At 41.5% G+C, this 13,765-nt stretch overlaps 2 protein-coding genes across 2 annotated transcripts; one reads left to right on the top strand and one right to left on the bottom strand.

The window, feature by feature from the left end:
• The first annotated feature begins 325 nt into the window (after nt 1-325).
• Nucleotides 326-4,161, top strand: LOC148875306 (uncharacterized). Its single transcript, XM_088964040.1, has 4 exons — nt 326-619; nt 1,655-2,656; nt 2,909-3,129; nt 3,684-4,161. Exons 1-4 carry the CDS (start codon nt 326-328, stop codon nt 4,159-4,161), a joined length of 1,995 nt encoding a protein of 664 aa, XP_088820166.1.
• Nucleotides 4,162-9,318: 5,157 nt separating this feature from the next.
• Nucleotides 9,319-12,125, bottom strand: LOC148875305 (putative WRKY transcription factor 31). Its single transcript, XM_088981313.1, has 6 exons — nt 11,677-12,125; nt 11,438-11,536; nt 11,147-11,308; nt 10,612-11,028; nt 10,374-10,487; nt 9,319-10,257 (listed from the first exon to the last, which is right to left on the bottom strand). Exons 1-6 carry the CDS (start codon nt 11,989-11,991, stop codon nt 9,526-9,528), a joined length of 1,839 nt encoding a protein of 612 aa, XP_088837439.1. The 5' UTR covers nt 11,992-12,125; the 3' UTR covers nt 9,319-9,525.
• Between the last annotated feature and the right edge of the window lie 1,640 nt (nt 12,126-13,765).

The raw sequence follows: 13,765 nt of genomic DNA, 5'->3' as shown, positions 1-13,765 counted from the left end.
TAGCATCATGTATGCTATGGTATGTTTGCATCCAGATATTGCTCAGGCAGTTAGTGTTGTGAGCCGTTATATGTCCTATCCGGGGAAGGCACATTGGGAAGTCGTAAAGTGGATACTTAGGTATTTGAGAGGTACATCTGATTTCTACCTTGAGTTTGGAAGATCCATAGAGAAACTTGTCGGTTATTGTGATTCTGATTATGCTGGAGATCTTGATCAGAGGAGATTTCTCACTAGCTATTGTTTCACTTTGGGTAGTACCTCAGTTAGCTAGAAAACTTCACTTCAGTCGATTGTTGCCTTGTCTACGACTGAAGCAGAGTATATGGCGGTGGCTGATGACGCTAAGGAAGCTTTATGGTTACAAAATCTGGTTAGTGAACTCACAGGTAGACAGGAGGCTACAATGATCTATTGTGACAGTCAGAGTGCCATACATCTGACTCATGACCAGATGTTTCAAGAAAGAACCAAGCACATTGATGTGCGTTATCACTTTGTTCGTGATATTGTTGAGAATGGTCGTGTTTTGGTCAACAAAATAGCTTCCACTGAGAATCCTGTAGATATGTTGACAAAGCCATTATCATCATCCAAGTTCGATGCTTGCATCGACTTGGTGGGTCTTGTCTCATTTGATGTTTGATGCCCTTGGGGCTTTTGGAGAGGAAGATTTGCTGTTTGAATTCTTGCCAAGGTGGAGATTGTTGACGTTTGGTGTGGTTGCAAAATTCAACAGCCACAATAAATGACATCGTTTGGTGTGGCTGCTGAGATTTCAATAGCCATAATAAATGCTTTACCATTTCGACTCCACCAAAACTGCCCATTTAATTCGACTCCTCAAATTCTGCCTCTCCATCTTTCTGCTAGAATTCCTGGGGGCATGTTCCCTTTTTTCTTCTATAAAAGGGGTGCCTCCTGGGGGTAGTGTGTGCATGGAGAGAGAGCATTAGAAAGCTAAGGAGTTTGGGAGAACTCCATAGTCATCTTTCGGCAAGATCTGCTTCTATTATGTTTGGGATCGTTTTCCTTCTTCACTGCTGCCATTAAGGGTTCTTTCACACCAGATCAAAGCAGTCATCTATACTTTTGAGTGTGCTTCAAGGCTTTGTTAAAGGCATTTCGGCACTAGTAAGGTGGTCAGTTTGTAGTTTTCTCATCAAGGACATGAATAAACAAGTTTTCTTTCTTCTCCCGTGAATGTAGGTCTCTTTGACTGAACCATGTAAATCTGGTGCCATATTTACCTTTTTTTTGCTCTTATTATTTGCTTTATATAATTCACATATTTCTTAATTATTTTCTTGTTTGCCATACTAATTAATTGGTAATTCAGAGTTTAAATCCTAATGACTTAGTTGGCTGCTTTGTGGCTGGACTGAAACCAGAGATTCGGGCAGGAGTGGAGAAGTTTGAGCCGATGACTATCACCAGAGCCATTCGGCTAGCTCAACTAGAGGAAGAAGAATGAAATGCCAGAAGGAAATCTACAACGGGTCTGAAACCCAAGACGACTCCGAATCTGACTGCCGAGACAGGAAGCTGGATCCCCGAGGTCAAGCGACTAACACCCGCAGAGGCTTGGGAGAGAAGAGCCAAGGGGCTCTGTTATAACTGTGATGAGTTATACACACCGCAACACCGGTGCAAGGCCCAGAAACTGTTCTGGATTGTCGGACCAGAGGAAGACACTGAGGAGATATACAATGCAACGGTAGAGCAGGCTGATGCAGTAACTCAGATGGAGCCACCACCAGAGATTTCACTACATGCCATCTCTGGTACAAATTCTTCACAAGCAATGCGAATATATGGGACACTCTACAACAAACCTCTGTTAATTTTGATTGATAATGGTTCGACTCAAAATTTTTTGGACCGAAGAATAGCTGAGAAGGCTAGGGTCTTACCCACTTCTGACCAGACCTTCGAGGTTATGGTTGCTAGCGGACAGAAGTTACAGGGTTCTGGTAAATGCAACCAGGTACCTATCAAAAGCCAAGGAGTTGACATTAAGGCTGATTTTTACTTATTGCCTCTTCCCGTATACGATACCATCCTGGGAATGCAATGGCTGAAGACCTTAGGCCCGGTGCTGTGGGATTTTAGCGCCTTAAGGCTGAGATTTTTTAACAAGGAGGGAGCCCATGAGCTTAAAGGGGTTAAACCACCCAAAACAAAGATAATGGAAGCGGGCCAGGCTAAGAAAACAATAGAAAGGGCCCATGAAGTGCTTTGGGTACAGAAGGTTAATGATGGGCCGAAAGAAAAGATAACTGTGATGGACCTTCAGATCAATAAATTACTGGACCTCTACCCAGATGTATTTGCTGAACCAATGGGCCTACCCTCTCCTAGAGCCCAAGATCATACCATTCCTCTCCTGGAGGGTACCAAACCCATTGCACTTAGACCCTATAGACACCCTCATGTACAGAAAGAAGAGATTGAGACCCATGTAAGAGAGATGATCAAATCGGGTATAGTAAGACCCAGTATCAGCTCTTTCTCAGCTCCAGTATTTTTAGTGAAAAAGAAAGACAGTGGGTGGCGTATGTGTATTGACTATCGGGCCCTTAATAGTGCCATAATAAAGGAGAAATTTCCTATGCTCGTCATAGACGAATTATTGGATGAATTATGTGGGGCTAAGGTATTCTCAAATCTGGACCTCTAGTCAAGGTATCGTCAAATAAGAATCAGAGATGATGATGTGCCAAAAACAGCCTTTAGAACTCATGAGGGCCATTACGAATTTCTCGCAATGCCTTTTGGGCTCACCAACGCTCCATCCACATTTCGGGCTTTGATGAACAGTATACTCAAAGATCATCTGAGGAAATTTATTCTCATCTTCTTTGATGATATCCTCATCTACAACAACTCATTTGAAACCCATATCTAGCATCTAAAGATTGCCCTGGAGACTCTCAGGCAGCATCATCTATTTGCAAAGTTCAGCAAATGCAGGTTTGGGGTGGCCCGGATAGAATACTTGGGCCACATCATTTCAGCCCAGGGAGTTGAGATGGACTTAGAAAAAGTCAAGGGAATCACCAATTGGCCTAGCCCCAAATCTATTAAAGAATTGAGGGGATTTCTTGGCCTAACTGGGTATTACCGCAGGTTTGTAAGAGGATATGGCACCGTAGCGCAGCCGCTGACCCAATAATTGAAGAAAGGGGAATGGAAATGGGCAGAACAAGCAACTTCAGCTTTCCAAAACTTAAAACAAGCTATGGTTTCATCCTCGGTATTAGCGGTTCCCGATTTCTCCAAACCATTCACAGTAGAAACAGATGCAAGTGCTACGGGCCTGGGTGTTGTTCTCTCACAGGAAGATAGGCCCCTAGCCTATTTCAACAAAGCCCTCCAAGGAAGGAATCTGGGCCTTTCAACATATCAAAAAGAATTGTTGGCTGTGGTCTCGGCAGTTGAAAAATGGCGGCATTATCTACTTGGGTCCAGGTTTAAAATAATGACGGATCACCGAAGCTTAGGGTTTGTTATGAAACAAAGAATCCACACACCCACTCAGCAGAGGTTACTTGCCAAATTATTGGGGTATGATTATGAAATAATCACCAAGAATGGGAGAGACAACATTGCGGCTGATGCACTGTCCTAGAAAGCCGAAGAAGAATTATTAGCAATATCTAATTATCTATGCCCATTCCCAGCTGGATGGAGTCGGTGAAGAAGGAGACAACAGCTGACCCTCTTCTGCAGCAGACTATAATGGGCCTGAATCAGAACCAGAGCGGCCCAAATAGATTTGAGTACCGAAACGGACTTCTTCTGAGAAAGGGGAGGATAGTGCTGAGTCCAACACCTGACCTGAGAAGAATAGCCTTCGAAGAAGCCCATGACTCACCCACCAGGGGCCATTCCGGGTACCAAAATACTGTTCATCGCTTCAAGCAATTTTGCTATTGGCAAGGGTACCGGCTGGAAGTAAGGAAGTGGATTCAGCAATGTGATGTGTGCCAGAGGAACAAGACTGAGAACGTACACACTCCCGGACTGTTACAACCACTGCCAACACTGGAAAGAATTTGGGTTGATATTAGCATGGATTTTATGGAGGGATTACCACCATCTCAAGGGCGAACTACCATACTGGTGGTTGTCGATATACGGGCATTTCATCGCTCTTAAACATCCATTTACAGCTGCAGACGTTGCCAAAACATTCATGGAGGAGATTTTCAGGTTGCACGGGTTACCCACTTCTATAGTCAGTGACCGTGATCCCACTTTCACCAGCTATTTTTGGAAGGAATTCTTTAAATTACAGGGGACCAAACTGTGCATGAGCTCAGCCTACCATCCTCAGTTCGACGGTCAAACCGAGGTACTGAACCGCATACTAGAAACATATTTGTGGTGCTTTGCAGGTACCCACCCACACAGCTGGACCAAGTGGTTAGCTCTGGCCGAATGGTGGTATAACACCACTATTCAGCTTCCAAATTTAGCCCTTTCCAGGCAGTATATGGAATACCCCCTCCGAATCCCTTGACATATGTTCTAGGCACTGCAAAAACTCAAGCAGCGGAAGAGGTACTCATGGAGAGAGATAAGGTGCTGACCGAACTCAAAGAAAATCTCAAACATGCAAAGAATCGGATGAAGGTAATGGCTGATAAGAACAGAAGTGAAAGAGAGTTCAAAGTGGAGGACTATGTGCATCTGAGACTTCAGCTATACCGACAGAGTAGCCTGGCTTTGAGGAAATCTTAGAAGTTAGCCACTCACTTCTACGGGCCATACAAAGTGATTGAAAGGATAGGACAGGCGGCCTACAGGTTAAAACTACCCCCAGAATGCAAACTCCACCCCACCTTCCATGTCTCCTGGCTCAAAAAGATGATAGGAGTCCACTGCTAGTCCCTACAGACACTACCCCCTCTCAACTCCAATGGTACTTCAGTACCTCAACCTGTGGCTATACTGGACCGAAGAATGATAAAAAAGGGAAACCATGCCGGAGTAGAAATGTTAATACAATGGGAGGGGACTACTACATCGGATGCCACCTGGGAGGATTGGGAACTGCTGAGCACGCCTCGCGGACAAGGCTTTTGATAAGGGGGAGGGAGTGATACAGATACCCAAGGAGCCCACGGCCTAGCCCATCTTCATCGAACATCCAGAAACGGAGGATAACCACATGCAGCCCATGTAGCCCATGCATGACGTAGAACCCAGCGAATGTCCCATGCAAGACATGCACGGCGGATCTTGCACGTCATAACCGCCAGCTCCTTCAGTATTTCCCATTTTGTTAGAACCAATGTAGAAAGTGTGAATGAGGGACTATTCGAGCCACGTGGCAGATTGGTTACAACCAGCTCGCCTATAAATGTAATGGACCTCTTCATCACAAGGATATGAATGAAATAATTTGAGTGTTTCTTGCACTGTTTTCAAAACCGGACCGGACTGGACGGTCGGATTGGAAAAACCAGGAATCGGTTCTGTTTTTCTCCAAAACCGTTGATTTTGGTTAATAAATCGCTGAATCGGCCGATTAACCGTTTGAACTGTTTTGATTGTTTTCTAATTTTTTTATTTTTTAATTAGAATGGAGTGACCATTCAGGTCAAACAGTCAAACTGTTCAAACCGATAACTAGACCCCTGACCGGTTCAATCACCAGTTCATTTTTAAAAACCATGGTTTCTTGAATTAACCTCTGGAGCGGTGAATATTTCACTATAGCTCGAGGACGTTCCCGAGCCTCTTCTCGCCGGAGAGAGGAAGGCAACAGATTTAGATATTAGAGCTGACAGGCCAATCTTACCCTCGTTGGTTTAGCTCACTAGTAGCTAGACCATTGACTCCTCATGGACAGGAAGTCCTGAAATTTGTGTCACGAATGCAATTCTGCCACCGTGTTTCATTGGTTAGCTAAAACTTTAACTCTCTGTTAAAACAAAATAGACAAAGCTGATGTAGAAACATTTGCTATTCTTGTCCTATAAATTGATTATATAAATGCTTAATTAGTTTGCAATGCAATTTCATTTGCAGTGGTGCAAAATTAGAACGTAAGTCTAAGTTGATAGAGAATTCTGGTAAAGCTTAAAACAAAGTAGAATAAAACCTGAAGCAAAAATGAACCAGAATTTGTATAAAAAGGGGAATAAGGAAGATAATTGTTGTAGTAGTACATTAGGGTGGTTGTATAAACTACGGAATACATATTTGGAAGCTTTGAATCTGAGCTGTTTAAAGTAGGGACAACAGATTCGTCTACTTTACAACTACAGAGAGGAATCTTCCTCAACGTCACGTTGGTAACTCCAGACTTTGATTCTTCTACAGCCTGCTAATGCTTTCTAACATTACTTTAGTTCTCAATTAGATTCTACCACAAGGAGAGAATTAAACACGAAATAAAGGAGAGGATGTATTTATTCTCAAGAATATTACTCGATCAATCCCTAAGAAAAGAGGCAACTTTTCCTCAACTTTTTGTTTCTCTCTTAAATTTTAGGGTTAGGGTTCAGGGTTTAAGGGCTTAGGAATGTAGAAATTAGTCCCTGTTTGGTTCGCAGGAAGAGAGGTCTGGAAACTGTTTGGTTGGACGGAATTGGAATCCCATTCCTATTCCTACAGGAATGGCATTCTCCCATTTGAGGGAATAATCATTCCCTTCCCTTCCCTTGGGAATGAAATCCCGTTCCTGCTGATTTTAATTCTCCTTCCCATTCCTGTCTGAACCAAACAGACTATGGGAATAGACCATTCCGATTCCAATTCTGAAGGATTTTGATTCCGATTCCAATTCCGACTCTAACTATAAACCAAACGGACCCTAGAATGATAGGACACATCCTCCTACGTGGTACTGTGGTAGGAGTCATATATTGCCTTATTGAATAAGGGTTGTGTTCTTGACTTCTTGCTTGCCTACCGAAGAAAGAGTGTGGTCTCTGTCTCCTCGTGTTCTTTTTTGCATTTGCAAAGGACCTGAAGTATCTTGGGCTAAAACTATTATTTGGGCTCAACCTAGGCCAAGAATTTTGAAAGACAAGTAGGCTCGAGCCTCGAGCCTGGCCCATTAGGCCTCTAGATCATGTTAAAAGTGAAAACCATGTAAGAAAGGTTGGACCAGCATCTTCATTCCTAACTTGTACCTACCAAGAAATTAAAGATCATCAATTCACCGGCATGAGTTTCCTGGATGACTACATGAAAGAAGCCAACTGTTTGGTGATTAATATGGTGGTTATATACAAGATTCATTAGCCAGAAAATTAATTTTATAACATTTTGGTCAAAATAATCTGAGATTCTAGGGCCAGAATCAAACTAATAAATTATGGACTTGTCATTAAGTGGTCCAGATTGGCTTTGAATATATCAAGTTTAACAAACTTGAAAGGCTACAATACTTTTTAATTATCAAAAAGATGAAGATAAAGATTCTAACTTGATTCTTGGCCAAGTGCAGTTTTATACAGCATATTTAAGTCAATGATCCATAGTACCGATAAAATGCATCCATTTTATTATATTGTGTTTCAAATTTCAAACTAAACTCAGTAGTTTAGCCAAAGTCATGATTCATGAGCAACGACAATTGAAAGTATCAAATTTCTATACAAGAGATCAAGATAACTGAGTTGGCGTAAAAGTTCAAAACATCTTTTGGGCTTGAAGATGAAGATAAAACTTTGAAAGCTCATTTGGTAACATACTAACATTCTCTCCAAATAATTTCTTTTCACTTTACAACAATGGTGAAATACTAATAAGTGTTCTTCAATGTTATTGGACATGGACCAGACCAGATGATCATATCATAAAAATGGAGTCAGTACTAACCAAAATGATTTTTAGGTTGTTTGGTTCTTAACAACGTTGACATGATAGAACCTACCTTAGATACATGTGTAAATCAGCGAGTTAGACAATTCAATTAGATGGTTGTATCGCTTGATCTATGACCCAATGACAAAAAATTGGTTTATATCTGGTCCAAACCTAACATTTTGTGTGACTAATTCAAACAAGTAAGATTTATGGGTTAGTTATAGCAATATTTTTACTGTGTGTGCTTGAACCACTGAACCATTTGACCCGATCAGTGGGTCAATAGTCAATTCTCGCTTTCAATTTTATCTTGTTTCTACTCATTTCCGTCAATATAATAATAATAATAATAATAATAATAATTCTCATTTATCATATTAATTTTTGTTTAATACGATGGATATTTAATATTAATTCATGCATACTTTTTATAATTATCATTTTTTGTACTTTTTTTACAAATTTATCTATTTTATTTTTATTATTTAATTCATTATATCATAAATTGACCCATTTGATACAGATAATTGAACTATTGATCACCCCGCAATCGAAAATGTAAATCCATTTTTAGGTTTCTTTTAAAATATCGATTATAGGATGGAAGCTTAAAAAGCCAAAGATGGGAAGAAAGTTTTAATTCTTGTTTTTGACTTTTTTTAAAAACTTTAATTTCGAAAAAGCTTTTAATTTAAACGAAAAAATCTATAATACGGCAAAGATATGATACGAAAAAGAGTTTTCACTGGTCAAAACCCACCCATAAATTTTCACAAATAACACCTTATTCGCCACCACGTTTCATATCTTTTTTCGTATCATAATCGATAAAAAGAACTCGAAAGAAAATCTAATGAAACCATACAAATCTTTTCGTCTCTCTCACTACTTGCTACTGATCAAATGATCAAGAGCTTCCACCCTACCAGAGAGGCAGAGAGACGTCATTGTACGGCAGACGAGATACACAGTTAAACCTACCGGTCATCTTCCCCCTGAAATGTCTTCATGGGCGTGACGTCGATTAGTTGCACGGAAGTCAATACACGAATCTCAGTCGATCGATTCAGTTTTGCTCACATTCAATTGGGATACAGTCGTCGTTGCTGTAGTAGTTTCCTCGAAATCGCAAATCGCAAATTAATTGGGACCATCAACTACTACAAAGTACAAACGAATGAAAGCGCCATTAAATTAACAACACAAAAGAAATCAGACTGTAATCTCTTTGCCGTGTCCTTGCTCTAGATGTTTACCAACGTAGCCGGTCTTTGACCTCGTCCTTACATCTTTCTAGCTTACTTGAAAGACGGTTTTCTTGACTGGCTACGGCTGCCAGCTCTCTCTCTTTCTTTATCCTTTATCCTTTCTTCCTTCTTTCTTTTCTTGGGGTTGAATTGCAGACAAATTCAACAAAACAAGAAACAAAGAAAACCGCTTTCTTCCAAAGTAAAAACTAACTACTATATATGCATGAACACAAGTAAAAAATATGCAATATTCACAGATATTTTGGATCCAATTATTGAACTTTAAACAAAATATAAGAAAGAATGAAATTCTAATCTACTCTTTCCCTCCGACCAGAAAAAAAAATCTGTATATATAGTAATCTCGTCCTTTTTCTTTTTTCCCACTACTAAACAAGGAAAAAAACTTGTAAAAAAAATAACAAATGAAGAAGAACTGTGTTTCTATCTAATTCCCTGCAAAATTCGAACTGCTGAGTTTGTTGTTAGTGCTGTTGTTGTTGTTTGTGGTGGTGTTGCCACTGCTATTGTTTGTTGCGTTGTTGTTGTTACTGTTGTCATTGCCGTTGCTGTTGTTGGTCGGACGAACTCCACCGCCGATAATAGAGGTAATGGCAGCAGCAAGAGCTGCGGTGAAGTTTGGATCAGCAGTAATAGCGGCTGTTGCAGCACTAACGGTATCAGCGAATGAAGTCTGCTGTGCCTGATGCAGTTGTGGCGGGGGCGGTTGGTTGACGAATTGAGCAGGTTCTACATCCTGAGAGATCTGAAGTCCAGAGAATTTTGATTGATTGTAGAGAGTTTGGCCGAAAACTTGAGCCAGTGGGGGAGCTGACTGGGAGGGGAAGGTCTGGGGTTGGTTGGGGAATGGAACATGGAATTGGGTGGGTGGCCTTTGGAACTGCAAAGGGTTGGGATTGTGAGTAAGGTCCAATGTGACGGTCGGAAACGGGGCTGAAGCCGAGATTGTTGCCATACTTGATGAGCAAGGAAGAAGAGTCCTTGCCAGGAAGTTTGAGTTTATTAACCCATCGGCACTGGACATTGAACCGGAGAGTAGCATACAAGCTGCCGCTGAGGTGGTTGATGCCATCGCCATGGCTGCCGGAGGGAGTGGATGATTATGGTTTCCCTCATAAGTCGTTATGAGGATAGATCGATCTTCTGCACATCTTTGAACCTGTAGGCACCATAATTCGGATTAATATCACATGCTGGATATTGTTATTAATAATTGTAAGCCCCATGTACACTCTCAGAGGAAAGGAAACCATCGAAATATAGAAGTGAACATACTTGCTTTCGAACAGGACAACCAGCAGCCATGGTACAACGGTAATAAGCTCGAGGGCAAGGATTCCCTTTTGCCATCTTTTGCCCATACTTTCGCCATTGACATCCATCGGTGATCTGAAACCCATCAAGTTTAATTGGATTAATTAAATTCTAACTTCGGTAATTTTAATGGGTTTTTCTCTTGTTTTTTCGAAAGAAAAAAAAAATCAGTCGAGTTAATAACTGGTTTGTTAATTACCATGGGAGCCTCCGATCGTGCTCGAACTGAGACCCGAGCTTTCCTCATGGTGGCTTCCGTGGACTGGTCAGCATTCTTGGAGGGGTTCAATTTGGGGATCTTGTTAGCAGCCCAGCCTTGGTCCGGGCTCTCTTCCCTTCCAATCCCTCTACCCTCTCCAAAATCGCCCTTGTCCTGATCAAATGGAACAATCTCGTTGCTGCTGTTATTCTTCTGCTGCCTATATTCCTTTGACACCACTTCTACTGCATTATTATGAGGAGATCCAGAGCGATCACGGCTTCGACCCTCAGATGATGACTGAGAAGGCTCATCGGTATCAGCTGTCGCAGCCGGGCCTAAATCCATGAATTGTCTCGGCACCATGGGTCCTCCACCGGCATCCTGTTTCTTGCCTTCCAGCTTCCCATCTGAAATCTAAACACGCCCATTAAGAGACCAAGTTAATTACTGATTCGTACCATAACTGAAATTTTGAAATGGAATCTAAAGTCTAAACTAATAAGTGAAAACACAAGATCGATTAAATACGTACCTCGTGTTCTTGGGTGTTTTCGACCTTGCGATTCTGTTGCTGCATCAATGTTACAAGATGCATCTGTAGTGCGTTGTAGTTGTTGCTAACCTGACTAAGCATCGCTTTCAAGCGTTGGTTCTCTTCGTTCATCCGGTCAAGCTCGGATTGAAGAGCGGCCAACTGAAACATGCGATATTCTATAAGTTGGTAATCTTTCGAGTTAGAATATTATCAATTATTAGGCATGAGATTATGAACTAGACAATAAAAGTTTCAAGATTGAATTCCACAACATATCCTCCTTCTTACCTCACTCTTGGCTTTCTTGTCACCGGAGTTTGGTGATACTCCGTCGTCCACCGTTGATTGATCGCTGCCGTTGTTTGCAGTGAGAAGGTGTAAACCAGTCTACAAATAAGTAAAACAAGATCAAATTAAACTGTTAAGAGTAGTAATAGTGATAATTCAGTTTATATAGGAGGCTTGATAGAATAAAAATAATTTATGCAACACAGTTTACATAATTTTAATTAGCTCGGGCTGCTTACATTTACATCTAAATTGAGTCTTGGAGCCACCCTTCCATTAGAATCCTCCTTCTTGATATCGATAGTCGATGCTTTGGCATCAAAATCCTTCAATCGACTCTTATCCGAAAAGAAATCCATTTCATCGATTCGCTTCTCGTCCGACGGCACTGGAGAAGCAGTCTCGTCTCTGCAGTTAAGGTTAACCGGAAAATCCATGAGATCGTGCTTCCACTTTGGATGATTGGATGTTAGGAACGACGACTTGGCAGTGGGCTTAGTCACGAAGAATCCAATTTCAGAAGAATCAATAGTGAGTCCACCTCCTTTGTCCATAAATCAATTAAGGAATAAGAGAGAGAGAGAGAGAGAGAGAGAGAGAGAGAGAGAGAGAAGATGAGATGAAGTCTGAAGTCTTTTACCGGTGCAATGGGCTCGGCAATAAAAAGGGTTCGGACGAAGACCAAAGTGGTAGTAGATTTTGAGAAGGGGGAGAGAAAATGGAGTGGAATTTGAGAGGTGACGACAGGTGGTGCGTCAGATCGGACAGCTGGCAGTGGGGACCACGAAAGAAGAGAAGAAGCGGGAGGTGTTGGCTCGAGATCGAGATCGAGAGAGAGAGAGAGATGGTTTCGTCTACATTTGGTCAAATCTTGGTTTGACTGGTTCCACAAATCCACCGCCCCGATTGGCCCGGCGCGTTCCACGTGAGGAAGGGCAGAGAAGTGAGGGGAGCCAAGTCAACGAATTTGACGGCCAGGCTCTGTGACGACTGGGTTGGGCCCACGGCCTTTTGACTGACGCCACGTAGGAAGCCACGTTTCAGATCGACCGGATAGGAAGTTGACTCTTTCGGCTCGTACTGGTGGGACCGAGTCGCTTGCTTAAACTTTTGGAGCTATTCATTGCATTTTCTATGCTCTTCTCTCTATTACGAAACCGGATCTGCTCCTCACTTAGGGCGCTTCACACGCGCTTCGCACGCACATCCTACCATCCATTAGGAACATTTTTCGTATTTATAAATTAATTTTTACTGGAGATGTTCACAATGCTCGGTGGATGTGCATGGGAGGCGCTCAAGTGTGAGGAGCAGATCCCGTTCCCTCTATTAGTTGGCCGGCCTGGAAATTTTTAAACAAATTCTTTTGTATTAACAATAGTTTTATTTTTCTTTGTTAGAAGATGAAAAATTAAAGATAAGATGCATCCTCTCGTACCATATAAACTTATTATCTAACTGGAGAAAAATACAAAAATTAGATGGACCCAAGACTCTGACCGTATGACTGATGAATCACAAATCATTACTTCAACTCCACAGTAGACTAGAGGCTATTGAGGGTGTGTCCGGCTGGCAAAAATATAAGGAGGCATCAGGCACGTGTTTGTTGGACATCAAATCAAATGTGCAGTTGAGATTGATTTTTGGGTGCAAAGAGCCAAAGACAGTATGTATGGGTGAGTGACGCACTCGATACACGCGAGAAGCTGAAAAAATAGAAAAAAAATTGGGAGAAATACGGATTAACCCAACTCAGCCACAAAGTACAGGGAGAATATATCCTGACCGTGAATTGATGTCAAATATGTAGAATATATCCTGACGGTGAATTGATGTCAAATATGTGGTTTATAGGAGGAGAGGGCTAATCGTAAAGGGTGGATGAAATTCAGAATTCTGCATTTATTATTTAATTATTCGATATAATTGTATAGTGTAGAAAACTAGAAATAGAATAAAACCATGATGACGTGGGATGTAGACGAGATGAGCGGTGATGGTATGGACACACGACGTTCGAGCATGGGAAGGTAGGGCGTTCATTTCATTTACCCAGGATGACCGGTGTTTGAAACGCGTAAGCAACTTTATTAGAAGAGTGGACAGTGGTCCCCACTCCCTCACTCCTCACAATATCAGGTAACATTTTTTTTAATTAAATTAAATGATAATGATATTAGTTAGTTACGTATATGTGGGTAATTAATAAATAATAAAAACCATGCACGCCTCACATAAAAATAGAAAATAGAAAAACGGCCGCATTATTAGAACGTAAAATGTCAAACCAATAAAGAGGAGAAAGAAGAGACTGGAGAAATGGGT

This window comes from Nelumbo lutea, chromosome 1 (assembly GCF_056320005.1).
Source record: "Nelumbo lutea isolate HS-2025 chromosome 1, American lotus-T2T, whole genome shotgun sequence".
In the NCBI taxonomy this organism is placed as follows: Eukaryota; Viridiplantae; Streptophyta; class Magnoliopsida; order Proteales; family Nelumbonaceae; genus Nelumbo; species Nelumbo lutea.
The sequence above is the reverse complement of the archived record's forward strand: the minus strand, read 5'-3'. Positions and strand labels throughout refer to the sequence as shown.

Coding starts and splice junctions, on each gene's coding strand:
- LOC148875306 (XM_088964040.1), top strand. CDS start 326: ATGGCGGTGGCTGATGACGCTAAGGAAGCTTTATGGTTACAAAATCTG. Junction 620..1,654: donor TCGATGCTTGCATCGACTTG/GTGGGTCTTGTC, acceptor CACCGGTGCAAG/GCCCAGAAACTGTTCTGGAT. Junction 2,657..2,908: donor ATGAATTATGTGGGGCTAAG/GTATTCTCAAAT, acceptor ACCCATATCTAG/CATCTAAAGATTGCCCTGGA.
- LOC148875305 (XM_088981313.1), bottom strand. CDS start 11,991: ATGGACAAAGGAGGTGGACTCACTATTGATTCTTCTGAAATTGGATTC. Junction 11,309..11,437: donor ACAAGAAAGCCAAGAGTGAG/GTAAGAAGGAGG, acceptor CGCATGTTTCAG/TTGGCCGCTCTTCAATCCGA. Junction 11,029..11,146: donor AAAACACCCAAGAACACGAG/GTACGTATTTAA, acceptor GGGCGTGTTTAG/ATTTCAGATGGGAAGCTGGA.